This window comes from Hyperoodon ampullatus (assembly GCF_949752795.1).
Source record: "Hyperoodon ampullatus genome assembly, chromosome: 5".
Lineage (NCBI taxonomy): Eukaryota > Metazoa > Chordata > Mammalia > Artiodactyla > Ziphiidae > Hyperoodon > Hyperoodon ampullatus.
The window spans coordinates 127577777-127604810 of NC_136918.1; the positions used below are offsets into that span (position 1 = coordinate 127577777).

At 40.1% G+C, this 27034-nt stretch overlaps 1 protein-coding gene across 9 annotated transcripts in view; it reads right to left on the reverse strand.

Moving 5' to 3' along the window:
- Positions 1-2996: 2996 nt before the first annotated feature.
- Positions 2997-27034, reverse strand: part of APP (amyloid beta precursor protein) — a gene marked incomplete at both ends in the record, with an annotated part of 277334 nt that continues 253296 nt past the window's right edge. For 6 of the 9 annotated variants that reach the window (XM_079705528.1, XM_079705524.1, XM_079705526.1 and 3 more), the window contains 4 exons: positions 2997-3098; positions 11833-11979; positions 14943-15043; positions 21712-21765. In XM_079705528.1, the coding sequence (XP_079561654.1) occupies positions 2997-3098; positions 11833-11979; positions 14943-15043; positions 21712-21765 (404 nt within the window). The remainder of the gene's footprint in view (positions 3099-11832; positions 11980-14942; positions 15044-21711; positions 21766-27034) is intronic. The other 3 variants (XM_079705527.1, XM_079705523.1, XM_079705521.1) reach the window with 1 other exon arrangement.

The following is a 27034-nucleotide window of genomic DNA, read 5'->3' on the forward strand; positions in this document are numbered from 1 at the left end:
CAAACTCCCTCAAAATCATTGAAATTTGGCCTGGGCAACTACTACTACAATTTTATTTTGTAACACTTTAGTTTTGTGTAAATTATCTATTGATTAATCCCCGGACTATCTGGAGAATTCTCTCATTATACCTTAATTTGAGAATAAGATTATAAGGCATTATTCTTTTCCTCCATAATTATATACAGTATATGTATACATAATTGTGTGTATATATATACATATATATACTTAATTTCTTTTCATTAGCTCCAAAATGATCAAAGCTAAAGGCTGCAACTACTGGCATTAAAGGCTGGCTTGGGAGTAACATCATATATGTTTGAGAAGGTTTGGTTTCATTTCATTACTGTCATTTCATTACTGTTATATTAGGACTAACTTCCCCCCATTAGCTACCTCTCTTTGGGTCAGGCAAAATGGAACTGTTGCTTATACATGTAAACTGTCAAGTTAAGCATCTTCATATAGCAGTCATGTCTAATTGCCCTGAACAGCAAGAGGGAGCTGAGTATTTTGTTCTCCTCAAAATAAGACACAGTCAGATGAGTTTTAATTGAGTCTGTTCATACTGCATAGTGACATGATGAAACAGTTTTGATTAATTTTCTGTGCTTAGTGTTTAAAAGGTTGCTATTTAAGGCTAAAAGGTGCTGGCTTGTTCTCATGTTCCCGTTATCAAGCACAGCACAGCAAAAACACCAGGGTCAACGTGTTCTTAGACCTTTGGGATAGAAGTTGCCCAGGCTTCTCCAATTAAAAATCATGTACAGTACACATGACATTGTTTTAAAATAGATATAGAGCAGAGGTTCTCAAATGGAGATGATTTTCCCCCCATAAGGGACATCTGGCAATGTCTGGAGACATTTTTTTTTTTTTTTGCGGTACGCAGGCCTCTCACTGTTGTGGCCTCTCCCGTTGTGGAGCACAGGCTCTGGACGCGCAGGCTCAGCGGCCATGGCTCATGGGCCCAGCCACTCCGCGGCATGTGGGATTTTCCCAGACCGGGGCACGAACCCACGTCCCCCGCATCGGCAGGCGGACCCCCAGCCACTGCGCCACCAGGGAAGCCCTGGAGACATATTTGATGATCATAACTGGGGAGCGCTACTGGCATGAAGTGGGTGGAGACCAGGAATGCTGCTGAGCATCTTACAATGTTCAAAACAAGGAATTACTCCCTACAAAATACCAAAAGTGCCACGGTTGAGAAATCCTGCTTTATCGATAGCTATCAGCTGGTCTTCTTTTATTTCCCTAGAACTTTTCTCTTCATATCTTATTAGGGGCTGTTACAATCTTTCTGTGTTTGTGTCTCCCCCAAGCTTCACATTGAAGCCCTAATGCCCAATGTGATGGCATTAGGAGGTTGGGCCTTTGGGAGGTGATTAGGTCATGACGGTGGTGTCCTCAGGAATGGGATATGTGCCCTTGTAAAGGAGGCTCCAGAGAGGCCTTAGCCCCTTCCACATGAGGACACAAGAAGTCTGCGACCTGGAAGAGGGCCCTCACCTGACCATGCTGGCACCCGGATCTCAGACATCCAGCCTCCAGAACTGTGAGAAACCCAGTAGCTACCCAGTGGCTTATAATTTTATTATAGTAGCCTGAATGGACTAAGACAAGGACAAACTTGAGGACGAAGATATGGCAGCAAAATAGTTTGGACCAAGTAAAAACTGAATTAGGTCTATGAAGTATTTTACTAGCACTGGGAGTTGCCTGTTGGCCCCGATTTCCTGCTCAGACTTACAGCTAAGACACCACAGGTGTGGATGCCCAGCATTAGAATGTTCTTAGCAGTCTTGCGATGACTCAAGGTTCAGAAGGTTGTTACCAGGGAATCATTCACACCAGCACAATGGCGCTCCTCCAATAATGTATTTATTTACATGAAAACACCGTTTTATACAAATTGAAGACAAAGCTCAAAGGGTTTGTCTAGGCTTGCCTTCCGCATTCCCTGATTTTGTCCCTCCCACTTTCATTTTTTTTTTTTTTTTGGTATCATAAATAAAGTGTTTCAGACTGGGTGAAAGAAACGGAATCTACCTCTTCTTCCCCACCCAAAATTACTTTGAATATTTAACGTCCATAGTCATCCTTCAAAGAAAACTCTTACCCAGCGTCATTTTATTTAATTTATTTATGTAATACAGTGTAGAAAGCTATCATGGTCATAAGCAATGATTCTGTACAATCATCCTGCAGAAAATTTTTGGGGAGAATTCTTGGTAATTGGAGACCAGCAGAGCAATCCCATCCCACCCTCCCCCACCTGTAAAAGTGCTAACAATGAACAGGGATTCTTTTATTTATCAAAGATCCGAAGATACGTGGACAAAAAAAGTTTCAATTCTCAATGCCTAATGTGTGCACATAAAACAGGCACAAAGAAATAAACGTGTATCCTCATAATTCCTATATCACAAATATAGCAGAAGCAGCAATCTGTACAGTAAAATGCCATTGTGGAAAAAAAAATCCTCTAACTCATTTGGAATACATAAAAGTGTTTAACTTTAAAATGCATAGTGATCAGGAAAAGAATACTTAGGCAAGAGAAGCAGCTAAACTCCCACGTTCACATGAAGCATCCCCCATCGATTCTTAAAGCATATTTCAAAGTAGGACTTAATTGGGTCACAAACCACAAGAATAATATACAACTGGCTAAGGGGCTATGTGATAAATAATCAGGAGGGAATCTATTCATGCACTAGTTAGATACAGCTAAATTCTTTACAGTACACAAAACCCATTAATAATGTAGTGGAGAGACTGAAATGTGAAGAGAGAATACATTACTGATCTGTATATTAATTCAAGTTCAGGCATCTACTTGTGTTACAGCACAGCTGTCGAAAGGCGATAATGAGTAAATAATAAAACAGAAGGGTTTGTTTCTTTCCACATTATTCTCTAAATGAACACCGATGGGTTGTGAAGCAATGGTTTTGCTGTCCAACTTTAGAGGCTGCTGCGGTGGTGGTCTAGTTCTGCATCTGCTCAAAGAACTTGTAAGTTGGGTTTTCGTAGCCGTTCTGCTGCATCTTGGAGAGGTGGCGCTCCTCTGGGGTCACAGCTGCGTCAACCTGCAAAGCAAGAACGAGGACAAATGCGTTAAGAAAAGCAATCTTTTAAGAGTGCACACGGAGAAGCAGTAAAAAGATAAGGTGCACTGTACTCTTCTCTTGCCAAGATTTGAGAACACCCACAATTTTCCCTCTTTCTTCACCACTTTGACATAGAGCAGAACGCCTGTGCCCACCAGCTATGAAGATGCTCCATCTACCACTAGGTGGCGCTTAAAACCTTGACCTGCTGGCTTTGCTTGCGAAGCGTTCATTGGTTGCTTCCCCAACTGAATAGTAACTGGATACATCTAGGGCAATAAATATTTTTTTCTTCCCCTGTTGGCTCGAAAAAAGTCAAAAGGCTTCCAGGAAAGACTCCCTTACTTGAAAAGTGTGGTGTTAAGCTAGAAAAAAAAGCCAACAGTATTACGGAGAGAGATTCAGCAAAGTAGAAAGGAAGACTGCTGAATATCTCCCCGAGCTCGTTTTAGTTTGTCTCCGTGTTCACTAAATTTAAGATGTTAAAGAAAGACTCTTTTAATTAAAATAATGATATAGGTATATCAAAAGATATTAAAAAACACAGAAAGAACACGCTGTTCCAGATTATTATTATTTTTTAACCTAGCACTAAGATTCTAAAAGTGTGTCATCCGAAGGTTTAAAGAGATTCCCTCTGTGATATGGTGGTTCCCCCCCAAGATCAGACCAGCAGTTGTAAACTTGTGTTCCTCCCCTCACTATCACTGTTAGGCCAGAGCTACACTTATTTACTCTCTGCAGGCTGGGCCAGGTATGTGTTGGGGTGTGTGGGGGATGTTTAGGTTTCTAGTATATTTTCTGTACCTCAAATAGTCCACAGAAGAGAGGAAGCAAATACTTAACTCTTTGCTGAATAAATGAAAGCTTAGTTTTGTTATGATTGCTTTAAAACTTCTGTAAAACCACTGGAAGATGGAGAAAATCAACACAAATTTAATCAGAGTGAAGAAGCATGTCTTCCACAGGAAAGGGTAAGATGTGCTGTCCAGAAGTTGGTTTTTCTTTCAAAGGGATGTTTTCTATTCTGTGCATGATGTGATTGGGGTCCCTTCATCTTTTCCAGGAGAATGCCACAGGCCTGTTCTCCACTGTCCAGTGCTGCAAAGTGACATCTAGCTCCTGAAGCAACTTTTCCCCCTGAACCTGACGAAGGAGAAACACCAGAGAGTGGGTGTGTTGGTGCTAGGACACTAGGTCTAGGGGATGGAGGGCAACTGATACATTATGACTAAACCACACCGGCTAATGAATAATTTAGACCGAAAGCATGGTGCAGTCACTATGGAACACAGTATGGAGGCTCCTCAGTAAACCAAACATAGAATTACCATATGACCCAGCAATTCCACTTCTGAGTATGTATCCAAAGGAAATGATATTACTATCTTGCAAAGATACCTGCACCCCAATGTTCAGTGCAGTATTATTTACAATAGCCAAGACATGGACACAACCTAAGTGCCCATTAATGGATGAATGGATAAAGAAAATGTGATACACACATGATGGAATATTATTCAGCCATAATTAAGAAGGAAATTCTGCAGCTTGTGACAACATGGATGAACCCTGAGGGCATTATGCTAAGCAAAATGTCAGACAGAGAAAAAGAGAAATACTATAGGACTTCACTTATACGTGGAATCTAAAAAAACCCAAATCATAGATACAGTGAGCAGACTGGTGGCTGCAGAGTTGTTGAAATGGGTGAAGATGGTCGAAAGACACAAACTTCCAGTTATAAGTTCTGGGGATGTTATGTAGAGCATGGTAACTATAGTCAACAATACTGCATTGTATATTTGAAAGTCGTTAAGAGAACAGATCTTCAGAGTTCTCATAACAAGAAAAAAATTGTAATTATGTGAAGTGATAGTTGTTAACTAAACTTATTTTGGTAATCATTTCACAATATATACATATATCAAATTATCATGCTGCAAACTTAAAACTAATACAGTGTTATATGTCAATATATCTCAATAAAACTGGAGTAATCTGGTTCCCCCAAGGTTACTTTGTATGAATCCACCTCATGGACCAATTGACGCCTTTCAGTCTGATCATGAGTTGGAATGATCACCTTGGCTAATCTCAAGGCAGCTGGAATAAAAAGACACAAAATTCCCCTCAGAGGACACGGCTCAAATGGATGCTCACCATCGCTGGCCCTGGGGGAATAATCACTGGTGTTTTCTCATCCCTTTCTCTTCCTTTGATCTGCTCTGTTGTCAACAAATGAGGTCACCTTGCTTTAACTGGCAATTGTGTCATTAGCTACTGACTTGTAAGTTAAAACGCCATCATTAAAGGTCAGCACCGGGCTTCCCTGGTGGCACAGTGGTTGAGAGTCCACCTGCCGATGCAGGGGACACGGGTTCGTGCCCCGGTCCGGGAAGGTCCCACATGCCGCGGAGCGGCTGGGCCCGCGAGCCATGGCCCCTGGGCCTGCGTGTCCGGAGCCTGTGCTCTGCAACGGGAGAGGCCACAACAGTGAGAGGCCCGCGTACCGCAAAAAAAAAAAAAAAAAAAAAAAAAAAAAGGTCAGCACCAATAACAAGAGATTTCATTCATTCTCCAAATCTGGAAACAGCCTGTCTGCAGCCCTATGCCATTTGAACTTGGGCTTCTTTTCGTGCTGTGCCACCTCTTAACTGAGATTTCAAAGAATGTGGAGATTAAAAAAAATCTTGCCAAGGAGATCAAGCACAAAGCTGCTATGTTTCTGAGTGTAGAAGAAAACATAGCTCTGCTTGATTGTTGGAGTATTAAACTTGTATCTCCCCCTGGAGCCACGTCAACCCTCACAGTGGCTGCATTCATCAAGGGCAGGGGAACACCTGGCAACTTAATAGTTGATCTTCTCTTCAAAGGCCAAAGCCCAACTCTTTAAGAGAGCCCTGCCAGTAAATGCGAGGCTCAGAGGCTGTATGCAAGTCAGGCAGCTGACTTTCCTGTCTTTTCTTGGCCTCTTTTCTACTTGCTAATCCTCAGGACCCTTTGCCGCTGGGAGGGCAGCTGTTCTGCCAGTCCTGCAGTGGGGCAGCTTGGCCTTCAGGCCTCAGAGGGCTCAGGAGCTACAGCGGAAGGGATTGCCTTTACAACATGGCACCCAAGGAGTGTGGATTGCATCTTTTTATTCCCAACCCCTCAAGAGCTAAAAGTGAAACACAGTACTCATGTCCATGGATAAACTCCATGTCCATGGAGCCTTCCTCCCCAGCAAGGCTCAGCCATCTGTCATTCACTATTTCCCTTCAAATGGAGCTGGGGCAAGATGTAGCCAGTGGTGCTTATTCTGGAAGAAACCATAGAACAATGGAGTGGGGGACAGAATCCCCATCTGCTCCCCAGGGCAGGAACATGTGTCTCTTGCTGAGATGAAAACCCACCTGGCACAGCACCTCTGAGCATCCCCTCTCTGGACTTTCTGGGCTTTATGGGAGCAGTGACTGATCTGAAGTCTTCATCTTTGTTAGAGACCCCGGGGCCCCTGCGCTGCACCCCAGCTTGGACTTCCACGGGTCACTGCTGCTGACACACACTGAGAACTGAGCCCAAAGAGTCTGATTCATCTGGTCCTAATATGACCTTGAGTACAACTTTTGACTACTGTTTGGCTAATGCCCTCTTCCTACCCCTTTCTCCCTGACCTTGACTCTTTGGAGCTATTTATTCCTTCATTATATCCAGAAGAATTTATAGCTCAACCACTAGACTGTAGACATAAAATCTATTTGGGTCTCTCCATAAAATCTATTTGGGTCTCTCCTTAATTTCTGGTTACCCCTGCTATCCCGTTTCTCGTGTAGGTACTTTAAGATTGGAGGAGGGCCAGTGGACACTGTATTTTAATTTTATTATGTATAGTAATCAGCAGGATGTGTGTTGATGGGTGTCCCTTTATGCATGGCCCAACAACAGAATCCCGGCCCCTAAGACTTTCCATTTCAGGTCATCTAGGTGGACAAAGAATGGAGGATAAGACAAACTAAACATGCAAAATAACTGGAGAGTGTAATAACATCAGAAACACCAGGAACATGGGAAGGAAAAGCACAAGCAAAGAGAACAGCAATGACGTTTTCAAGCTAATGGTTTATCCCTTCTAGTAAACTTACAGTATTGGTTTTCTACTCTACAGTATACATGTTCATTTTCTTAATTATATTTCCATCTCTTTATAAGTAGTTCAGTTATATTTAGCGCCTACATCAAGTAATTCTTCAGGCATGCCCTGGTACTCTCCCGCTACACTGAGGATTTCCTTTGACCGTCCAATTTCTCCTCCTGCAGTTCACTTCCAGCCACCTGAAGATTTTGAGTCCACCTTCACTTTTTCTTACCATTGCTTCCAATTTAACCTGACCAATCTGTCTGACTGCTATAGCGGTTGCTAGGTGCCGCCACTAAAAATTGACTTTTTGCCAGGAAGAAAGGACCTATAAGGACCTATTTTTATAATGTCACCAATCTGAGAGCACATTCATTAGAAAGAGTCATATGCCATATCTCCATAAAAAGCTAAATAAGCAACTCTCTTCTTTAGATCATTCATGAGATGACTGGGGGCGGGGATGGGAGACTTCTGGTGTTCTAGTTATCAGATCTGTGAAAGAAAAATTGTTTTATGTCCTTCAATAAAGAGAATTTGTGCCCCCCCTTCTTATTAAAGATGAGGAGTAGTGGACATACTACTCCAATATATATTTTAAAATACTCAGTGTCAACTGACATCAGTGTAGAAAAGGCCCGTCTGCTACTAAACAGAACCTGGGGTCAATGGGCTTTGCAGAACCTGATTACAGCAGGACAATGGTGAGTAATTCAGCAGGCGCTGGGATACTCAGCCACCAGAGATGGTGCACACATTTGGGAAACAGAATAACAGAAGGCTATCTTGTCACTGCTTGAAGCACAAATGAAGCACTGTCATCTCCTTGGGAAACCGTGGCTAATGACTTACACTGGCCTTATGACTAAGCAAGTCATTAAATCAATGTTTACTGCTTAGTTTTTCTTTTTTTAAAAATTTATTTTATTTATTTATCTTTGGCTGCATTGGGTCTTTGTTGCTGCACAGAGGTCCTCTCTAGTTGCAGCGAGCAGGGGCTACTCTTCATTGCGGTGCACGGGCTTCTCATTGTGGTGGCTTCTCTTGCTGCAGAGCACGGGCTCTAGGCGCGCAGTCTTCAGTAGTTGTGGCGCACGGGCTCAATTGCTCCGCGGCATGTGGGATCTTCCTGGACCAGGGCTCGAACCCATGTTCCCTGCATTGGCAGGCAGACTCTCAACCACTGCGCCACCAGGGAAGCCCCTATTGCTTAGTTTTTCAAAACAAAAACTAGCAACTGCTCATTTCCACCGGGTAACGATTCTATTAATAAAAGTACTGGGCTTGCTTTCACTTCTGCAGGAATCTTTTCCTCTAAGAAGGAGAGATTTCTTGGACACCAAGCCTTTTTTCGTGATTTCTCCTTCATGCACGGATGGCGTGAAGTGTGACCGTATTCTGTTCTGACAGACTTAGACCCATCCATCTGGGAATACCCATTTACTCATGTTTGTTCTTAGTGAAATAAGGTTACTCATTAATGAAATAGGTTAACCAGAGCTGGCAATAAAGTTATTTCCATGTCCTTGAGGGTGACAGCCTGCTAAGACAGGCAGAGAAATGTGTGTAGGAGGATCATTTAATTCGGCGTAGATTCTGAGAGCAGTCATGTTGAAACCCCCCAGCACCCTTCATCACTCAGACCACGTGAGGCACCCTAGGTGTCTAGGCTGGGTTGCAGCTCTCTGTGTCCAAGTGCAATCACCACAGGTAGACTATCACCTTCCTGAGGGCAGGGATGGTGACGAGCACCTTAGATGAAGTTAGCCTGAAGTTCCTCAAGCTCCGTGTTGAACGCTGGCTCAACACGGAGCTTGAGGAAGGGTTACCTAAGGAATGGAGAGAAAGGAAGGCCTTTTCAGGGAAAAAGGGATGGTTTCCCGGCTCTTGACAACATCGTTACTTTAAGGAAGAAGGAAGTGAGAGGAAATGGAGCAAAGAAACACAAAAGGAGGTGGAGCAGTCACTCTAGAGGTTCCTAGTTGCTCTCAAGTAGCTAACAAAATAAATACCAAGAGAAGGGCTGATTGACTGCCCTCCCTACAAGGATGCCTTCTGGTTTAAAAATTAATTAATTTTTTTTCAGAACTCATGTTAAAGCATCAACTGCTCTAATATTCCAAAACCAAGGAGACTTTTCTTGCTAGCTAACCAAAATAAACATTTAACCTAGGCAGCTGTAAGAAGGCTTAAAAGGCGACTAGTGAGAGACTAGTGAGCTTGGAGACAAGGAGATACCATTTTCTACCCCCTAAGGTTTGCTTAGACAACAAAGAGGCAGGAGTGGTAACACTATATATATACATCAGTGATTCTCAAAACTGACTGCATGTCTGATTCAGCTGCGAACATTTTCTACACTCAGATTTCCAGCCTCTTATTTAGAAATTCTGTTTTCCTAGGTCTGGGGTGGGACTTGGGGAAGGTGTCCTTTGAAATCAGTACCTGGTAAGTCTCATGCACAATCATGGCAATCACGGCAAAGAGCTCCTGAGATGCCTTGTTTTACCGCCCAGCATCACTGGCCTCTGTTATGGGCGGAACTGTGTCCTCCCAAATTCCGATGCTAAAAACCTAATCCTTAATACCTCACAATATAGCTGTATTTGGAGGGTCTTTAAAGGTGAAATTAAGGTTAAATGAGGTCATTAGTATGGACCTTATGCAGTTAATACTAGTGTCCTTACAAGAAGAGGAGATTAGGACACAGACCTGCACAGGGGAAGATGATGTAAAGGCACAGGGAGGACACCTATGCGCCCAGGAGAGAGGCCTCAGGAATTGTGAGGAAATACATTTCTGTTGTTTAAGCCACCCAGTCTGTGGCTTTGCTATGGCAGCCTGAGCAAACCGATGTAGGCTCTTTGTCCTTTGGCACCAAAGACGGGCACTTTGATAAAAAGGAAGCCACCGCTTGGGTAGATTCATCAGTTCAAGGCCATTAAAATGTATGATTATATTAAAAAATGTAAATGGGCTTTTGAATTATTCAAGTATGAAAACAGTTTTCTTTTTTTGCTCAATCATGGAATTAAAATGAAAAAAAATTGTTTTGAGTAGAAATGAGATTACTGATGCTAATAACGCTACTAATAATACATCTTACACTGTTTCAAAGGACAGAAGCTCAGAGATACTATTATGAAGAGCCGCGCCCCACACTTCATGGTGTTGTCATCGCTTATTTATGTGCTCACCCTCCTATCTGTCAATCATTCAGTTCTTATACATCTTGCCACCTATTTCCTGGATTCACTCATTTCACTGTTCTTTAGCACATCCACACCAGGATGGACATGGAACACATGACTCAAAACCAATTTCCATCAGCAGCTCCTGTAAACAAGGAGCCTGGATGTTCCAAGTGCTGAACTAAATGAGGTTTCTGGCTTTGCCACAAATTTAATTTATTTAAACTGTTCCTACCCTCCTATAATCAAGAATGGTTTGGAGCACATTTCCTTGGGGTTAGTGAGAAGTTTAACTCACTGGAAGTATCTGAACTTTGCTCTGATGGAAAAAGCTATGGACAGGATGTGGGGAAATCTGTACTGTGAACTTGGCTCTATGGAATCTGACATTGAAAGGACATGTCTTCTCTCTGGGTCTGTTTTCTCATCTAGAAAATGAGAAGATCAATTAATTGATCATTGAGATCTCTTTGAGTTCTAAAAATTCTAAACTTCTCAAGATGTATTAATTCACTTTCCCTAACAGTTTCCTAAAAAATACATATACTGTGAGGTTCCTCCCCTAAACCCTGCATTTTAAATGCATACAAAGAACTTATTTGCACATTTAATTTTATTTTAAAATATTCTGTATCATGGGTTTAAGGCATCATATTTGAATCCTGCAGCTTACTCTATTTTGTTGGTGTAACTCGTTACCTCTGTGCTGTACATACTCCTGTTTCTCACAGGTTGGGGTGTTTGGACAGTCTCAAGTAAATGTAATTGTCACTTTGTGGGTCTTCTCTCCACCTCCAGTGCCACTGCACTAACACTTTGAAACTAAGATATTTCAGGTGGATGTGCAGGGTGACAGGTTAAAGGTCTTGAACAACCTTGTATATTTCACTCAGCCTTTTGGTACAATGTGATTTTCTGTGAGACTTTAAAGGTAAGACTCTTTACTGAAAATTATTTACTATTACCTGGCTTGAGTTAGAAATGAAATTATTTAAGATAAAAAAATCCAGGAATAAATGTGCTTAAAATTTTTTTTTTAAAAGCAGCCTTCCACTTCCTTTTTCATTTGTAACTTCTGCTGTTATTTTTTCTTTTAAATGTCTGTAATCACAATATCCGTAATTACAATATCTGTAAGCCAGGCATTACCATTAGTATTATTTTGATATTTCAATACAAATTATAAGAAGTGGAAATAGCAGCATATATCCCCAATGTCTTGATACAGTAGTTATAAGTTGGAATGAATAAAAATCAGAAGCAAGAAAATAGCTGCAACTTGAGCAGCAATATGGATTGTTTGTTCAGAGAAGAGATACTTGGATAATTCTTCGTCTAACACCCAGCAAGATTTTCTTCACAGTCTTTAACTCCCACTTGCAAACACGCAGCCACGTTTACTTACCTCCACCACACCATGATGGATGGACGTGTATTGTTTCTTCTTTAGCATCACCAGGGTGATGACAATCACTGTTGCTATGACAACACCGCCCACCATGAGTCCAATGATTGCACCTTTGTTTGAACCCACATCTTCTGCAAAGAACACCTTGAAAACAAATGCAAGAGAAAGGATTGTAATTGCGGGAGATATCTGGATGAGGTATGTGAAAAGTTTCAGTATATTCGGTATATATTTTATGCCGTAAGTTTGAGTTGTTGGTCACTCAATTATTTGGTGCGTACTTGAGAAAAAAACCCCACGTTCTACTTACTAAGAATGACATCTGTAGTCTATAGAATGATGTACAACAGGTGGCTTCCCCAGCCCTAGAAAGTCCACTTCCCTCCATCCCCCACATGTCTCCAGAAAGGCAAAACAGAAACCTGCAGGGACCTGAAACCTTTTGACAGATGGAACATTCTGTAAGAGGGGGATGCCAGCTCTCAGATCTATCAAAAATTGGCAAGGCACGGATCGTGATTATGAAAGGAGGTCAGTATTTTCCCAGTCACAGCAGGTTTAAACTGGGAGACCTGACGCATGACCACTATGCCTTAGGTGCTTTTCCAAACTATAGATGCCCTCATTTCCTTAGAGGGACATTTTTAATACATAGGAACAAGCATTCTGAAACAAAGGCATTAAACAGAAGAAAAAAGACATCTTCTTACCTACTTTCAGCCACAATAATCCAGCAAGACACTAATTAACCTTGAGAAGCATAATGCTTAAAAGGCACTTATTTCAAAGAGAAGAAGTAGTAGGTAACAAGATAGGAATTTTAATAGCGACACATTAACACATGCTTTCTTACTATGTTGTCTCTGGCAACTCAACTAAAAATGTTGCTTTATTCTTGATGTTTATTTGTGTTAAACATGAAAAGAATTTAGAGAATACTGTAAAGAAGAAATTTATTCAGTGATAAATTTATTACACTACATTCCTTCATACTGTTTATAAACGCAAGTCATTATTTTTCAACTTTACTTGAATGGAATTATAAAAACACACTGCAACTTTTATCATTTTTTATGTAAGGAGATGATCTTATGACAGATCATCTGGCCCAACTACTACTGAACATATACCACATTTGCTATGTAAATTAATAAAAACAGCTCCCTAAATAATTCTTTGAGTATAATCTCAAGATAGTAAAATGACTGACTGTCATGGCTAGAACTAACGTCCTAGCAGTCTGAAAAGGCAACATGAAATACAGCAAATAAAGCGAATTTCTAAAAGAGTTTTACTTATGGTATATCTGCAACAAAATTAGAAACTGTTCATAATTATGCCCCTTTCTAAACAAGTATGCTCACTCAACATATTTATAAAAAGCGAATCATTAATTAGCTAACAATAAAAGTATGAGGTAATCAGAAATGAATGCAAGTCTGGACATCTTCCTATGTCTTTAAGAAAATACTGTAATTTTATAACATGTATTGCACTAATTATAGTACATTATTTCATCAACTAGTTCTGTAGAGGGAGCTGATTCTCTTAACTGCTGCTTCTGCCATTAGTCACGGTCGTATTTCAGGAGTTAGTGTCATTGCGGAGATGGGCTTTTATGACACAAGCACCAGAAAACACAAATCCACACATTAATCTTCAGCTCTCTGCCCCACCAGCTCCCAAATCCTCAACAGATTCCACAAGTTTTTATTAACCTCTTCAGCATCAGCCAGATCAAGAGTGCCCCTGATTCTATAATAACTGACACTGGATTAACTTGCCAACGAAAACCGGGCTTCAAAAAGTTCACTGTGCTTTTATCAAAAAGATTATGGGAGTTAAAATGCAAATCTGAATCTCAAGTCAATTTTGAACTTGCCTCAATTGTTTAGAGTGAAAAGAGGCATACACTATACTTTATAGGGGTTTCTGTTGGAGTTTAATACTTGGATTTACAAATTTTATTTATGGATAGTGGAAAGACAGTTTCCCCTTGAAAGGGAAAAACACATGTATACACACACACAAACAAAAACATAGGAAGTGCCTGTGAGAGTCCTTCTCAAGTATTATTACTGCTTTCAGAATTTGATTACCACTCTTGTTCACTACTGAATGTGCAACAAAATTGTCTTCTTTATTAATTTAAGCCACTTGCTGGGCTTATTTACTCTTAAGGTGGGAGGACCCCTAGCATAATGCAGGATTGATTTATCTGAAGCTTTCGGTAAAGGTTTTTATGTAACCTTAAGGGAGATGGGTGGCTTTTTTAAAAATTTTTTAGTTTATTTAATTTAATTTATTTATTTTTATATATATATTTTACAACTTTATTGGAGTATAATTGCTTCACAATGGTGTGTTATTTCTGCTTTATAACAAAGTGAATCAGTTATACATATACATCTGTTCCCATATCCCTTCCCTCTTGCATCTCCCTCCCTCCCACCCTCCCTATGAGATGGGTGCCTTTTGATTTACTCCACTTGTAACATTTGGGGGGAAAAAGGGCAATTTTGTCTGAAAAGGAAGCCACAGTCTTTCTTGCCCAAGTCTTCTGCTGAACACACTGCTGGGAACACAATGCAGTCTGGCTCACCTACCCCTCTACCTACGTCCGGGAGTCCCACACATCCCACTACTGAGGAAGAATTTAAAATGTGGGAAGGGGACAGAAAGGAGGGGTGAGAGAGAGGCAATGAAGCCCAGGGGAAGAGTTACAAATGTGAAATTAAGCCAACGGCTGTGAAGCTGTTCTGTGAACCCAAGTAGTGTTTACACATGTTTTATTTGAGATTTCGATCCTTCACACAAACCTATGATAAACCTGATTTCCTAGAAAACAGACAGAAGGCTAATTAAAATGGCTGCTAGAATACAAAGTAATTCCACTTTAAACCCAATGTGGGCTCAGCTGCTTCCTAGACCTAAAGAACTACTATATAAAGAGCCTCTTTTTCTTTTCTTCATGTTTTCATGATGATCCTATAGGCAAGTGTTTTATTTTTGTTTTAATCTTTTCCTTAACTGGATTTCTGACCCAAGAGGAATGAAAGTCATTTGGCAAGACAGAGTGGCCTGAAGAGGTAGATTATGTCACCTACCAATTTTTGATGATGAACTTCATATCCTGAATCATGTCGGAACTCTGCATCCATCTTCACTTCCGAAATCTCTTCCGTCTTGATATTTGTCAACCCCGAACCTGCATGATACCATAAGCATTACACCATAATCAAAATACGCAGACCAGTCCATTTGTTTTATCTATAAACAATAACATTAGAACACAAAGCCTACCAGAAATTTCTCTCTAGGCCTGAAGTTAGAGGAAAATAGATTAATGACTTTCTTCCAGAAAATGACACCCTATATTTAAATCCTTAACCACTACCTATTTTAAACAAAAAGAAATTAAAGATTAAAGAAATTTGCACTTCAGGCTTCCATTGCCTTTAAACACATGGTATAATTTTTTTTTTTTTTAAATGGGGAAAAAGACAGAAGTTAAATGCTAGTTGGTAGGCTGGAAAGGATTTGCTCTTAGAATATGCTCGCTTGGTTTAGGTGCTTACTGTGTAGCCTATTATATGTCTTTTTCCATGTGCTCTCATTCCTTCAGAAAAAATAATAAAAGGCTTTAAAAATGAGTATTAATTACCTGGCAGAACAAAACTGCTAAGTTAGGACTTTGTTCCAATTACAAATAAATTATGTTCGTGCATCTATGCAGTGAAGCACTGTAAAAATCATATCATTTATTTAGTTAAGTGATTTAGTTATAGATACATAATGTAAATGGTTCATCTGCTGAATAAAGAACTGCAGTACATAATTTTTGAAAAATGCTTCTGTGGGACTAACAGAATTTCTAACGTACTAACTCTTCTTTCTCTATAAATTGCTATATGATTCTTATACTAACTGTTATAATGAATTTAATTTTTCAGATAGTAATTTGAAGCTTAAAATCAAAACGCAAATTTTTAAAACAAAAAGTGAAATTACAAAGTATAAATATCGTTTCCACGTTGCAGCGTTTAAATATCAAAAGTCAGAATTTTAGGATGAGAATGGCTTCTAAAATCATCTCTTCTCTGGTGTTCCCACCCAGGGGTAAACTCTCAGCTCTCCTTAAACAGAGAGGAATTATCAGTTTGCCTCCATTTTTGGACAGCTTTGTCTACTAGAATGGCCTTTCTTACATTAAGCCAAAATCAGTTTCCTTATAACTTCCACTCTGTTCAACACAGAGCAAGCCTAAACCTCCCTTCTGCACTATATATCCTTGAACAGGTCAGATACCCAAGGAGAGGCATCATGTTCCTGTTGATTCTTCTCTTACTTGGGCTACATGTTACCAAATTCCTTCAGCTCCCATTGGACCTGATTTCCTGCTTTTGGTCTATCAACTCTTACATCTTGTCTACAAGGTGCTGTGAACCTTGTCACACATCTTGCTGAAATTGAAAAGCAATGTCCACTGTGTATGACGTGCCAGTCTAACAGCACAGTCTACACAAAGAGAAAAGAGGATAATTTTACAAAATACAAGGAACCCATGCTTGTTGTGACATATCACTGATTCTTGGTCAACTGCTCAGAAAGCTTCCATTTAACAACCTATTTGAAAATGGACCCAAGATCAATGTCAGCCTCCACCCGGCATGTAGATTGTGATGCTGTCTTCTCTCACTTCTGCTTGTCACAGCTACGTTTTCTTATCCCTATCTTCCCGGTCCACAAAGATCAGGGAGAGGGGTTCTACGATCTTGCCCTCAAGTTCTCCCAGCCCATGATTTATAGGAACTTGGACTTGAGTAGAGAAGTGTGGTAGTTTAAAAATATATCCACAAATTTGTGGATGCTCCTTCCAGCAAGAGGTGGGATTGGGCTTCCCTGGTGACGCAGTGGTTGAGAGTCTGCCTGCCGATGCAGGGGACACGGGTTCGTGCCCCGGTCTGGGAAGATCCTACATGCCATGGAGTGGCTGGGCCCGTGAGCCATGGCTGCTGGGCCTGCACGTCCGGAGCCTGTGCTCAGCAACGGGAGAGGTCACAACAGTGAGAGGCCCGCATACCGCAAAAAAAAAAAAAAAAGAGGTGGCATTTAATTCCCTTTTCCTCAGGTGTAGACCTGATATAGTGACTTGTTTCCACTGTTAGAATATGGCAAAAGTGGTGGGGTATGACTTCTGAGACTGGGTCATACAAGGCAGCTTCCTTTGTATTCTCTCTCTTGGATCACTTGGTCTGGGGAAAGCCAGCTGCCATGTTGTGAGGACACTCATGTTGTGAGGACACTCAAAAGTTCACATGGTGAGGTACTGAGGTCTCCTGCCAACAGCCATGTGAGCAAGCCATCTTGGAGGAAGACCCACCAGCCCTAGCCAAACTTCAAGCCCTCATATGATTGCAGCTGTGGCAGATGTCTTGATTGCAACCTCCTGAGAGACCCTGAGCCTGAAGCACCCAGCTAAACCATGTTTGAAATCCTTGAAATTCATTATAAGAAGGTAAATGTTTGTTTTTAAGTTGCTAAGTTATGGGGTTATTTATTACACAGTAATAGATAAATATTACAAAGGGCTAGTGCCTTGTTGTCTCATCTTCACCCGTCTTGGACTTTCCTTTCCTTTAACAAAAGACCATCCTGTTTAATATACACATGAAAGACAGAAGCACAATCAAAGCAGGACAGTTTCCCATTCTCTCTCATCTTTTAACTGGTCCACTCACTGACTGTCCCCTGATTCTTAACCCCATCCCAAGAGCTGTAGGGCTCTCTATTCTTATTTATGTTCTTGCTTTAAAATGATTAGCATTTTCTAATAAGCTTCATCTTATTCTGACCTCTAATCTTCCTGATACAAATGTTTATTGGGCTGTGACACTAATGCTCTTTTATTTCTCATTAGTTGTATACTTTTATTTTTCTACAAACCCTTTTAAATCTGAGGTCCCTTTAGAACCAGTGATTTCTTTATACCTTACCCTCTTTCTGTCATCAGGATCTAACAGTGCGATAGTTAAAATTATATTTCTGAGATTTTAAGAAAACTCTCTTGAATAGTCTTTCCTTCTAGAAAAACCCACACTCTTTCTGAAAGGACATGAAGATTACTTTTAATAGTCAAAAAAATTTCAAATTCATGTAGCAAGTCAGAACAACAGATAATTAATTATAGCACAATAGTTTGCAGGACTCTCAGCGGAAAGGGCTCTCCCCAGTTCATTTTTGTACAGCATGTATAGTCATTCACTGAAAAGCCTTTCCATATATTAGGCAAATGTCATTAAAAGGGGAAAAAAATGAATAAGCTTGCACCAGGAAAATGTCATTGATAATAAGCTGAAACTGCATATAGTGATATGTGATGAGAAGTTTTAAATAAATCGCAGGGACCTTCACTTACAGTTTTACCAAGTGCATTTTCCAAGTTGTCCTGATTCCACTCTAAGCTCTGACACCAGACTCTCATTCTCTAAGCTCTGACACCAGGCTCTAAGCAAGAAGCGAAGCATGTTCATTTGAAGAAGGGAAACATGTCCTTCAGGAAACCTTTCTCAAAGGATCTGGTTTCCTTTATTAGGACTGGAGAAGCATGGTTAAAATTATAGTGGAAAGGGTAAGCTTTCCACCCTGTGAAGAGCCTGCTAATGTACAGACATAGCTCAGAGATATCGCAGGTTTAGTTTCAGAGCATCGCAATAAAGTGAATATTGCAATAATGTGAGTCATACTATTTTTGGGGGGGTTCCCAGTGCATATAAAAGCTGTGTTTGCACTATACTGTAGTCTACTCTGAAAAACAATGTGCGTACCTTAATTAAAAATACTTTCTTGCTAAAAAATGCTAACCATCATCTAAGCCTTCAGCTAGTTGTAATCTTGCAGTAGTAACATCAAAGATCACTATCACAGATCACCATAATATAATAATAACAAAGAAGTTTGAAATAATGCGAAATTACCAAAATGTGACACAGAGACATGAAGTGAGCAAATGCTTTTGGGAAAATGGTGCCAATGGACTTGCTCACTTCAGGGTTGCCACAAACCTTCAGTTTGTAAAAAATGCAATATCTGTGAAGAGCAATAAAACGAGGTATGCCTGTATTTGTCTCCTTTATTCTGGTCAAATGGTGTTACTTGTCCTTCAGAGTCTATTGCTCTCTGGAAATAAGCCCAGGGGAGTAGCTGTAATGGTCACCATCCCTAGAAATCACCACTGATATTAATGGTGTTCCTTCCTTGACACTACATTCTAGAAGTTACTATACCCTGTTATTTCAGATATGGAAGTCAAGGAGAAGTCATTTTCCTCAGTTGTGATTATACAAAAGCCCTTTCTTTACTTGTTTCAGAGTGACAGCAGTGATTATTTAAAAAACAATGACATCAATTGAATAACATGATGTGACAATCCTGGAAAGGGTTTCTAAGTTTGGACAATCTAATGATATAATTGAGCACATTAGACTCAACCACGTGGTCTCATAAAGTGTGATGATGAAGAACTGAAAGTAATGCTAGAAAACACAGGGGGAAACTGGTCCAAATGCTCGAAAGGCTCACTACAAGCACAAAAATGTAGAGCATGTCTTAAGACATATGCAGCAAATAGGACTGTTCATAAACATACCTTAGCTAGAATCTCCCTCACTTCCTATCTGAGCATTCTTTCCCCACTATGGCCCTCTTCTATTGGGGAACCCAAGCCTTACAATAGTATAAGAAAGGAAGTTTGGCCCAGGCCATTCTCTCATCTATCTGTATAGAACATTCCCCTCTTCTTTGACAACGGATGTGCCCCAAACCTTTCAAAACCTATCTTAAAGCTCATCTCCAGCAAATGCCCTGATTAATGCACTCCTTGGTCAATGTCCCATCTGCTCAAATCACAAACAAACATCACAAGGTGGTTTACACTTTATGTTACTTTGTATTTCTGTGCCTTTCTAATTCCATCTCATCTTTCTAAATACACAAAGTGTGGTCTTTCTATTCAAGCTCCTGAGAACAGGGGCCTTATTACTTAATTTCTTTTGACCCTCCAAAGCAGTTGGAGAGTCTTTGTGAAATATAAAAATGAGCTATTGCTATTGTTACAACAAAGACTTTAGAAGGAGCTTCTTCCCATCTGTATATTACCTCTAAGTATTCTCAAGCTCTTCCTTTAAAACAAATTGCTTTTGTTTAAGAATGTATGGAAAAGCCCTTTTCATTTTAGATTTTTTTAAAAAGGAAAAAAATCTACTTCAGTGGTGTTACCTCTTCCTGGGTATTTCAATAGGAACATAATTGCCCAGTGTGCTCAATGTAGCAACTTAATAAAATTGGTTAAATGGGCGTTTCTAATTCACATTTCATGCTTGTAGATGAAAAGCATCTCTTCCTTTAAAAATAAAGTAGGAAGTGCCATAAAAAAAGACCCAAGGCAAAGGACCAACCTAAGCTAGTATCAGCTGCAGTTAGAATGGAACGGACCCTCGCTCAGCCTTGGGCCCTACCAGTGGGCTGAGCAGGCTGGGGATGTGTCAACTGCTGGTTCCTTGAAATTTACTTGTGTGACACTTGCAATAAGGAAGACGTTAGAAGAGCTGAAACTGGGTCTGACTTACTATAATTTAAATTTCTCTGAAAAGCCCTACAGAAAGAGATTCATAAAATCAAGGAGATTGGCTGTCAAGATGTGTCACTCCACTGCCCCCGCTGCCCTGTTAATTATAGCGCAGAGGCATGAAGGTGCCACAAGGCAGACTCTGAATTTCTCGTCAGTGATTGTGGTGGGAAGCAGATGGAACCTGAGCCTGTGCTGGCAGAGAGGGGCAGGGGCTGCTCCTGGCCTGGCTGCTGCCTGCATCTCAACCTGGGAGCAAAGGTCAACCTCCTTGTGTTAACATCTCCATATGAGGTTAATGCCCTGTTCCTAGATTACCGCATGGGGACATTAGGAAGATACAGAAGAAAACATTTATGGGTAGGTTTGTACTGTTGGGAGTAAAATCTCCCCAGAATATATACAGATTTGTCAATTCAGTAACTTCTCTTTTTGATTCATTGAAAGCAATGGGTACTTATCAGTTGGGCGAGGTAGTGCACGGGGTCAAAACCAGGCATGTATGTGCTTTTGTTCGGTGTGACATTATTCTTAAAGCTAAATTTGAGACATAGGAAGGTGAAAGTGTGTTTCTTCTTAATGCTTGGGAAACTACCAAAAAAAGAAGTGTCCATATCAGTGTTAATGGGAGTTTTAAGTAGTATAAAAAATAAAGAACTTGTATGGAAAATTAGGCACATACCTCTGCTGTGTTTTAGACACTCATCAAGAATAAGTATATACAACCCACAAAAGATAAAATGGAAAAATTTCTTGGCTCTAAAGATATTCCAATTCTGATATTTTTACGAACTCATGTCCACTTGAGGAACTGACTCAAGTTTGAGCCCAGTTCAGTTAGAAACAAACCATCCGGATACCAAATAAGAAAGAAAGAATGAGATGTTCCAGCAGTAACCAGGTCGTCACCAGCTAGAGTCTGCATCTGTGTAGGTTTCCATTTTTGAGGACCAACAGACTCTACAGAACACTCTCCACCAGAAAATCAAAAGAAAAAACCAAACGTTGGAAGGGCTCCTTTTTATTGTTTCAAAAGGAACGCTCAGAAAGAAAAAAATTGATCACCTAATTAGGAACTTGGGAAATGAAGTGTAAGGAAAAGCAAAGGGGAGTTTTAAAAAGTTTGGTTTCCATGGTCATTTCAAACCCTGCTTCTCCATATCTGCAATTCTGAGAGGCTGACCCCCAAGAAAGGGGCTGCGTCTGCGCAAGCGCGAGATGCGGAGGGGCGGAGGGTCACCGGGATATACCTGGTCGAGTGGTCAGTCCTCGGTCGGCGGCAGGGCGGGCGTCAACAGGCTCGACTGGGCACAGGAAGCAAGATACACGGAAAGCAAACAAGACAAATCGAGATGGTAAGTCGTGGCTCCTGAACACAGCGCAAGGAAAAGCATGTGCAATACACAAGTTATTAAAAAAAAAAAAAAAAAGCAGCTAGAAAAGAACCACAGTGAGTTAATTCTGAGCATCAAGGATGGGAGGGGTACCACTTCAAAAGGCTTATCGCTATTGATGGGCCAATCCTACTCCTTAGTTTTCTAATAAATGTGCTCACCAGGATAAGATACGCGGCAACATCACAGAAGAGGGGCTGGGAGTGTGGGTTTTCCTCTCAGCGAATTTAGAAATAGTTTCTTGGCTTTTGATTAGAAATAAAATACATTATACCCAGCGCAGTGGAAAATCTTAAAGATACCTCCTTTTACAACTATCCAATCTTATCTTTTTTTAAAAGAAATCTTATTTTATTTTACAGTTAATTAACTACAAAAGGACTCCATTAAATCGCCAGGAGAAATGCAAACAGGAATTTATCAGGAGAGGAACGTTTCACCACATAATCTGCCATTTAGCGAATCAAATTTGTTCCCAGTTTGAGGGTAGAAGAGGTAAACCGGAGTTTCCTTCCCCTCTCTCTGTATTTTTAAAGACTGGTTTCTATTTAATAGATGACATAGAGTTGAAATGTGTGAAGTGCAAATACTTCCTTTCATATTTGTCGACTTTCACAATTTTTCCTTTGCGAGTATTTTGGATCTGATCCAAAGAAAACATTGCCGTCAGCACAATAGTGCCCACTGTTGTTGACCATTAGCTGGTATTTCCAAAGTGCTTCTGATTCTCAGAAAATATTAACTTGAACTTACCCTGGTCTTTGAAGAAACAGGCAAGGGAAAGAAACAAAGCTTTTAGGATAAATAATGGACAAGGGGCCAGTGAAGCCATGAGGGAGGATAAAGCCTCTTGGGTAAGGCCTGGGAAATATAAAAGGAAGAAGGTAAGAAAAAGTGAGCAGAGGTGTCCATGGGAAGAGAAGGTGTGCTCGATGGGATGGCATTTGGATCAAAAATTTCAGTAAGACCATACAGCTTACTGATGCACGCAGCCCGGGAATTCAAAAATGGGATTATAAACCCAAGTTGATTTTGAATGCCACACGTTAGCAGGGAACAGTAAGGGAGAAGAAAGTGGCAGCAAGCCAAGTCTTCAAAATAGGAGAAAATAATGTTGCTGAGAATACCAAGACATTTGGATGTATCCAGAGAAAAAGGTGGTTTAGTCCTTTATCATGCAGCCTGGCAGCACCATAGAGGAGAAAAGGAGGGCGGAGGCATCTAAACCCAACATTTACAAGGCAGGCGACTTGGGGCAAATGACCACGTCTGAGGCTGTTTCTTCATTAAGTAAAATAGAAATAATAACTTATCTTCTAATTGTAATGAGGAACCAAAAATTTAAAAAATCCATTTCAAAAGCTCTCAAATACTATAAAACTGCATTTATTAAATATCCTATTTATGAAATATTCTATGACAACTATTGTGAGGATAACTAACACTCTATTCATGTATCAGATTAAGACATACTTCCTTCTGCAACTCACAAATACATTTGAACAATACTGTTTCTCTGTATTTCATCCTTTTTCCCATCTGCAACAACGTATCGTGGGGGACTTTATTACTCCTTATACAGTGGTGTTAACTGAAGGATCATTGTACTTTTTGAGAGCTTCCTGATGACAAGAGCCCCAAATGGCGCTTCAGTTGAAGGTAAGAATGTACCAAAGCAAACTCACGGAGCAAAAAAGTAACTTAAAGTGATTACCTTCATCAATGTTTAAATCATTAGAAACTGTATTCCACTCAGGGGAAAGCAGTTGAGTTTGTGGTTTAAATTTGGACTGAAGATGCAGTAGTCAGTCTAGTCTCAGAGTCCATTTTAATGCCACCACTTGTTTTCTCTGTGCTCTTGGGCAAACCTCCTTCTTTCTGAGCTTCTGTTTTGTCACAAGGAAGCTGGTTTTTTCCAGGGCTCAAATGTGCAAACATATGCCAAAGACCCTTACAAATGATAAAGCCCTATTCCATAATTACTCAAGGGAATATGGAAACACATCAAATGCGCATAGATAAAGGTCTGAAAGATATTACCACAAAAAGCTGTCATTAGTTTATTCTGGGTAAGGAGATCATTCCTAGAAATTTCTCTGCCTTTCTGTTTCAAGGTGCATGTATTATTTGAAAACAGTAATAAAACTATATTTTTTAGGAAGATAAACAATAATAATTTTAGTGACTTAAACTTTAGTCTGCTTTAACAGTGTGAGGCTGATTTAATATGAGTAAACATTCAAAAAATAAGTAACTCGTGTTCAGTGATCAGGCATCAATAACTAAAAGATAATTTCATCACTGCAAAAAAGAATATACATTGACAAGAAAAAGGAGTGCATTACTTCCCAATCCAAAATAAATACTTTCTAATTTTTCAAATGGACCGTTACTAGTTGAACCAGAAAGTAACTTCAATATAGTGTTCAAAACATGTTACTTTGGCTATTTAGTAAATTAAACATTAGAAACAGATTGTCTTAAAGAGTTAAAATAAAACTTAGGCAGAAATATGTTATTCTACTGCCATCGGCAGCTCTGAATCAAATAGTCCCCTATAAAAAGAGAGAAACAGAATGATGGATGCGCTAGGACTTTTGAGTTTCTTAGTTCTGGCATTCCTTGTAATAGACCAGTTCTAAGCTAAATGTTGCCCAGCACAACCTCCCCTCCCCATCAGGCCTAAGGTGATGGAGGAATCAGCAGGAAATCAGTTTTACTCATAGATAAGAGGGGCCTGAAAAACCCTGGCTTGCACGTTTGATGAAAGACATTATTTAATCTCAATTTCCCCATTTAAAGTGCTTTGTTCATTGCTGCTTTATGGCTAAGTGAAAATGTACCAGAGGGCAAATTCATGATGCAATTACACAATACAATCTTACAAGACCTAGTGTGCCTCTTGAAGAATATTATAGTGTTTTGTGTATGTATTATTCACAGACAAGCTGATTGCTGGCCACAAAAACTTTCTGGTGGCCACTGCAATCTTCCTCATCTTCAGGCTGGCCTGGTCAGGCAGTCATGAAAATGCAGAGCAAACACAAATGCTATCAGCACAAAAGCTTTCAGCCAGATGATTTCACAATCCATGAGAATAACTGTTTTATAAACAACAGCTTCACTTCAGTTTAGCCATTTCAGTTTTGTGGCTCAGAAAACCACAGAATAAAAATCCCTGAAGGCAAATTGCAGCTGGTCAAAGAGCCTAAAATATTGGAAAACTGTGTTTGTGATATGCTTATTTTTTCAATATAAATTAACAGAATGCCTGAGTGTCTGACCCCCTCTGTGGACTTGACTGATTGTTCTTGAGAAAAACAACAAATTTTTGGTAAGCGTTCGAAGCTCTGATGATGATAAGGATTGCATGAACAATGAAAGGAAATCCTTTGAGAATTTTAGATATTTTCAGTAGCTTTGTGTGCAAGCACATGTCTGTAAGATTAACAAGGAAAAGGCTCTGGGGAGATGGAGAAGAGGAAGATGGGGAGAAAGGGTAAGATTTTAGGACTATTATATGGCTTATTATATTCATTAATTTTAAGGATATACTGTTTGGGTGATAGGGTGACTCTCTGAGACAAGCTGGTAAAACCTCTCTAACATGATCCTGGTTCTATTTAAAAATAAACAAACACACAAAATAAAACCAACCAACAAACAAAAAACTATCACTGAACATTTACTACATTCTAGGCACTTTGCTAAGAGTTTTCCATACCATCTCATTTAATGCTCACACCCTGTCTCTGAGTTAGCAATTATTACCAACTTTATTTTACAGACTAGGAGGCAGCCCGAGAGGCTGTGTGACTTGCCCCAAATCATGTAGCAGTGCTGGAATTTAAACTCGATGCACATCATTCTGTAGTGTGGGATGGTGGGGAATGTGGAGGTGTTTTTGGTTGTCACTATGATGGGAGAAGGAGGGTGGACATTATTGGCTTTTAGTGGCTGGGGACCGGGGATGCTAGATGGCACGCACAGGGCAATCCCACACAAATAAAAATTGTCCTGCACCCTACACAGCTTCCTAAATTCCTGCTGGACATTTATGTATTTACGATTATGTGAGTCCAAAACCTAATTCAGCTTTACATATAAACACAATGCATTTTTGCACAGTTCTTACTGTAGATCTTCCTGGAGCTCACCATTGGATAAAATGAAGAAAGAAAAACTAATTCAGGGCCCCTGTATCAGTCTGCATCTGTATTTGTCGCATCCGTAAGGGGGCAAACGCCTGACTGCCATTGTTTCCACTGGTAGTCAAGCCTGAACACTTGTTGAAACACTTACTATAAATTACATCCGTTGTATTGACTCCCCTACCAAACTCTGTCAGTTCGGTTTAAAATTCATTGTTAGAGAGACTTTTCAAAATGTTATAAAAGGACTGGTGGTCTGATGATGGTGAAAACCAGAACTCAAGCTCTGAGATCTGAAATATTATTGCCTCCAATACTCTTATGTAAGATTTTGCTGTTTGTCAATAACACCCTTATTTAACAAGAATATTAGTTCTTTTGATGAGGCCTAGGCAATATAACAGCTGTATGTTGGTCAGGGATCCAGAGGCACTCAGTCACGGACTTTGTCCAACTGGGCATCTATCTTGGCAATACTCAAGGGCCCTGGGGTGTGTGCTCAGTCCATTGCTGTTCTGGGGTATCTCCAAACCATTTTTGTTCTTGACCTTCCAAAAAACTGATCACCTTGGGGAAACTGATCACTTTGGGGAAGCCCAGGATAAATCCAGTTTTTTTTTTTGGATTATTTGGCAAGATAAGGAGAAAAAAAAAATCAGAGCTTGCTTTCTAACTTGTACCAACACTTCCTTGTTTCTTGTTTGATTCGAGGGAATTGTTAAGGGGCAGAAGAACAGGAAAACAGTTGAGAGTGCTGACAATGGCATCAGGGGTGGGGTTTCAGGAAGCGGCTTTAGTGAAATGAAATAGTTCCTTTTTATATTTCTACGTAAAAGGAACAGTCAGTATTCATCCCATTTTTTTTTTCCCTAAACAAAATGGATCAGTTTGGCTACTATTTAAAAATTTTAACATAAGAAGCATGTTTAAATATTGATAGAAGGAATATAATTTTTAGTGAAGATCATATATATGCCTATAAGTACACATAAAGTCAAGATAAAATGCTTAGGGCGTATAAGAGCAGA